This window comes from Oryza sativa, chromosome 5 (genome assembly GCF_034140825.1).
Source record: "Oryza sativa Japonica Group chromosome 5, ASM3414082v1".
NCBI lineage: Eukaryota > Viridiplantae > Streptophyta > Magnoliopsida > Poales > Poaceae > Oryza > Oryza sativa.
Window position 1 is genome coordinate 29938069 of NC_089039.1, and position 5132 is coordinate 29943200.

Below are 5132 nucleotides of genomic sequence, written 5' to 3' on the forward strand. Positions count from 1 at the left end.
CCATGCGCTTTAAAGATAGAGCTGATCATTTTTCTTTAAAAGAAGATGGATATCTATTTTACGCCATATTCAGACCTGTTACCTATACCAGGTGCCAAAAATCTTCAGCTTCTACCCCATGGACTGAATGGACGGAACCTATAGAAACAATCCAAGTACAAAAGAGTAACTAAGTAGTACTTTCCGTATTGCCATACATTCTCTGAATAACTGCGAGCTGGTAATATTAGAAAAACCACATGCATGAGCACATACATTGCAATTTGATAAACAGTGGAGTATTTGACGAAATGACACATACTGTGAAAAACATAGATGAACGCAAAGATTTTTGAGCCGCCTCAGCAAGCGCAGCTTTTCCGATCCATTTGAAGTTTTGAACTGAAATATAGGGTAGATTACACTAGTCATGGCAAACAGTTTGCCACGCACGACAACAAAACAACCAAGCAAACTGATTATATGTATGCAAAACTAGAAGAAGCAAACTGCAAGCACAAACACCTTTTTTTTACGAGGACACAAACACCAATTATCTAATGAGGAAAATATTTTTTAGCACCTGATTTTGATCCACCCCTGATTGACCTGTTTGCTGTTAGAGTGATAGAAATGCATCTGAAGGTAATGCATTTTTTTCCCATTCGCATGTAATGAAGTTATTAATTCCCTTGCAGTAAAACATGCTTCTTTTCTCAAACTTATGGACAAATTGGATTTTTTTTAGACTCTTAATTTCTTTTTCTAGGATGAACTCTTAGGGTGTGTTTGAGGAGAAGGGGATTGAGGAGATTGGGGAGATACGCAAAACGAGGTGAGTCATTAGCTTATGATTAATTGAGTATTAACTATTTTAAATTTTAAAAATGGATTAATATGATTTTTTAAAGCAACTTTCCTATAGAAATTTTTTACAAAAAACGCACCGTTTAGTAGTTTGAAAAGCATGCGCGCGGAAAACGAGAATCAATCTCCCATATCTTCCCAGAACGAACAGAGCCTTAATCCGTGATTGTATGCAATGTGACTATTGTTTAATGTAAGTAGCTTCAGATTTATCCTATCTGCTTTTGGAACCAGATCATCCAACGTTAGTGGATTCTACGTTAGAGGGACTGGGACGTAGAAAGCTGGAGGAAAAAGTGCACCGAAGGTCCCTCAACTTGTCATCGAGTTACAAAATCATCCCCCAACCACAAAACCAGATATATGACATCCCTCAAGTTACAAAATCGTTCAATTTAGGTCCTTCGGTGGTTTTGACCCTGGTATTATCCGACGTGGCGGCTGAGTCAGCGTGGGACCCGCGTGGGACCCACATGTCAGACTGTCCACGTCACCACTTCTTACCCTCCCCATCAACTCACTTCCTCTCTCCTTCCCTCTCCATGGGCGGTGGCCGGCGAAGAGCAGCCAAGGAGGCACGGCAGGACGGTGCGGCGGGCGCGGTCGCCGGTGCAGAGGAGCATGCCGCGGTCGGGCGTCGCCATGGCCTCTCTTGTCCCCGTCAAAGTCACCCCGCTCGATGAGGTCGGCGGCGGCGAGCACGGTGTCCCGTCGCGGCGTGCCCCGTTGAAGTCACCCCGGTCGACGAGGTCGGCGCACGCGAGCGGGGAGGGGCGTCGGTGGCGGGACCACAGGGGCAGAGCGAAGGGGGGGCTGGAGGGGAACGGCGGTGGAGAGGTGGAGGAGGAGGACGCCGCTCCGACGAAACTCCCATCCGGGGCAAGGGAGGAGCGGAAGACGGAGACGGCGACAGCGGGAGGGAAGTGGGGATGGAGGCGGCGAGGAGGGAGTTGGCCGGCCGATGCGTTGTCGCCGCCGTCGTTGTCCTTCCAGCCGTTGCTCTTCCGTGAGGCCGTCCCCAACGAGCCACCGCTCCAGTCGTCCTCCCCCGTTCCAGCGCCATGGCAAGCGACGAGAAGCCGGCGGCGCGGCGCCCCCACCGCGGACGAGCGACAAGAAGCCGGCGGCGCGGCGCCCCCACCCAAAGCCGCCGACAACGATGAGGCCGAGCGGCGCGGAGTCGTCGGCGCCACCGCTCCTCATCCGCAGCCGCGCTCGCCTGCTGCTGCCGCTGCCTCTGCCTCTCCGCCACCGCGCTCGCCCAACTCCCTTGCCGCCGTCGGCCTGCTCCCGCCCGTCGCCGTCCACTCCTCAACCGCGTCTCCGCTGCTTCCTTAGCCACCGCCGCTGTGGGCTCGCCTTCGCCGCCCTCGCTTGCCCGCCGCCACGTGTCGCTGTACCTCACGCAGCTGTCGCCGTGCTCCGGGAGCCCCGCCATGGCCTCCCGTAGCACCACGCTCCTCATCTTCTTCATCGAGCCCTCCTCACCGCGCCGCCCTTTCTCTGCCTCGCCGCCGTCGTCGGGAGATGACGGCCTGGCCCTAATCTTCTCTGCTCCTCTAATTGGTCCCAAACCGGCGCCCGCAGCGCGTCGTATGCCGCCGCCGCCACCCGGAGTCTCGCGCCTTGGCGTCCTCGCCGCCACCGCCCGGGCCTCTCTGATGGCCCGACCTCGAGGTCGCATGCGCGGTGAGCCTGTGACGCTCTCCCATCTCCCGCATCGTCGACGACGCCGCCGCCGCCGCCGCATCGCCAGCCAGCCGGATGTCCTCTCCCACCTCGCCTCGACGAGCTCCCCACCTGCCGAGCATCCTGCAGAGGGGAAAAGAGAGAGAGAGAGAAATAGAGAGAGAAGAGGAAGGGGGAGAAGGGGGAAGGGAGAGGTGCTGACTGTACACCCTGACATGTGGGACCCACGTGGGTCCCACGCTGACTCAGCCGCCACATCGGACGAAACCGGGATCAAAACCACCGAAGGACCTAAAGTGAACAGTTTTGTAAGTTGAGGGATGTCCTATATCTGGTTTTGCGGTTGGAGGATGATTTTATAATTCGATGACAAGTTGAGGGACCTTCGGTGTACTTTTTCCAAAGCTGGAGCGCCGTTTTCCTTGGATCGGCCCGGAAGCTTAGTGGCTCGGCCCAGTTGCGAACAAAACGAAGGGGAGAAACGATGATCGGCCCAGTTGTGGCAGGTGTTCAAGCCGGAGTGGAGCGGAAGAGAAGAGGAGACAATGACATGAGTAAAAAATCAGCAGGGTTGCATTACTCCAATGGATCGAGCTGCTGTTCGTTGCCTCCTCCTTGATTTACCTCTGTCGCAACGAATCAGCTAGCATCTTCTTCTTCAAAAAATAAAAAAATAAAAATAATTAAAAAGAATCAGCTAGCATCTTCTTCTTCAAAAAAATAAAAAAAATAAAAAAAAAGAATCAGCTAGCTAGCAGAATTAATGTGGCGGAGGAAAAAAGAAAAGGCGAGCATGCGCACGAGTTGAGTAACGTGAGATTACTTGCTGAGGTTCCAAAGAGTTGCCGGTATGGAGGCATTGAGTGTGCATGGGCGCGGGCGCTTGCGCTTGGTCACGGTCACGGGGACATGATGATCGAGCTAGCTGCCGGCCCAGCGCGCTGCCATTAAATCTCGTCACATATATAGTACGTGCATACATGTATGCGACCGTGTACAAGTTTATTTGTGCGTACGTGGGCCCACACGCACGTACGTACGTACGTGAGCTTCTACACTCACACACTCCATACATGCATCCACGCAGATAGACCTGCCGTAACTTACTACTACTACTACTACTACTACTACTACTACTACTTTGTGTTGTGACAATTAATGCCATATGCATGGCAGATTGGCATATATATACATATTCGATATGTGCTAACCTAGCCAAGCCAAGACAAGCCAAGCCAAGCAAGCCGTGGTCCGTGGAGCTAGCGCATCGACAAGGTCGTAAGTAAATTAATTAAGTTATGTCGCACATCGCCGTGGAGCGCAACCGGCGGCGGCAGATGAACGACCACCTCAAGGTGCTCCGCTCGCTCACGCCCGCATTCTACATCAAACGGGTACGTACGTACGTACTCCACGTTGTTAATATTTCTAATGGAAATGGAAATGGAAATGATAAACAAATATATAATAATATGGTGCATGCATGCAGGGCGACCAGGCGTCGATCATCGGCGGCGCCATCGACTTCATCAAGGAGCTACAGACGCTACTGCAATCGCTGGAGGCCCAGAAGAAGCGCAGGCAGCAGCCGCAGGCGCACCTAATCTCGCCGGCATCGATATCGGCCTCCGGCGGCGGCAGCCCCAGCCCCACGCCCAGCCCGCGCTCCCTCATCACCTCCTGCTCTCCCACTGCCGCCGCCGGCAGCAGCGCCGGCAGCTCATCCTCCATCTCCCCCAAGGACGAAAATAAGCAGCAGCTGCAGCTGGTAGCAGAGCTCGCCGCCTGCTGCAACTCCCCCATGGCCGACGTGGAGGCTAGGATCTCCGGCGCCAACGTGCTTCTTCGCACGCTCTCTAGGCGCGCCCCTCCCGTCAGGATCATCGCCCTTCTCGAGAGCCTCCATCTCGAGGTGCTCCATCTCAACATCACCACCATGGACGACACCGTCCTCTACTCCTTCGTCCTCAAGATCGGCCTCGACTGCCACCTCAGCGTCGACGACCTTGCCATGGAGGTCCACCAGTCCTTCATGCCGCCACCTGCAGCCCACCCCGATAATCACCTCCATTCCTAGCTACCTACCTACCTTAATTTGCTTTTTCTATATATATAATAGTATCGTCACCTCGCACGATTCATCATGCATGTTCCATTGCTTTATATATATATATATATATATATATATATATATATATATATATATATATATATATATATATATATATATATATATATATATATATATATATATATATATATATATATATATATATATATATATTCCTCCTAAGCTAGCTAGCTACATCGTATATATATGTATCGATCGATTAGTGCTCCGTCTACTCCATTTTAATTACTAGCAGCCTTTAATATTACTTTCTTATAATTATGTACGACTCTCTTATAGTTACTGGTGTTAAGACAAATAATGTTGTGTGAAAAGTACTTTCAAGTATTAATATGTTGGTGTAATTTTTATTCCCTACTTTTTTTAAGTTTTACTTTCTCAACTGAATAATGACTTATAGGAGTAAGGTGAATGGAGAGTGAGTGCACTACGGAAGTGTTTGGTTTACATCCCAATTTATTTTTTT

At 51.1% G+C, this 5132-nt stretch overlaps 1 protein-coding gene across 1 annotated transcript; it reads left to right on the top strand.

The window, feature by feature from the left end:
- Positions 1 to 3754: 3754 nt before the first annotated feature.
- LOC107275355 (transcription factor MUTE) lies at positions 3755 to 4683 on the top strand. The gene is made up of 2 exons (XM_015783216.3): positions 3755 to 3929; positions 4025 to 4683. The coding sequence occupies exons 1-2, from the start codon at positions 3834 to 3836 to the stop codon at positions 4610 to 4612; spliced, it is 684 nt and encodes a 227-aa protein (XP_015638702.1). The 5' UTR covers positions 3755 to 3833; the 3' UTR covers positions 4613 to 4683.
- Positions 4684 to 5132: the final 449 nt, after the last annotated feature.

Coding starts and splice junctions, on each gene's coding strand:
- LOC107275355 (XM_015783216.3), top strand. CDS start 3,834: ATGTCGCACATCGCCGTGGAGCGCAACCGGCGGCGGCAGATGAACGAC. Junction 3,930..4,024: donor CCGCATTCTACATCAAACGG/GTACGTACGTAC, acceptor GCATGCATGCAG/GGCGACCAGGCGTCGATCAT.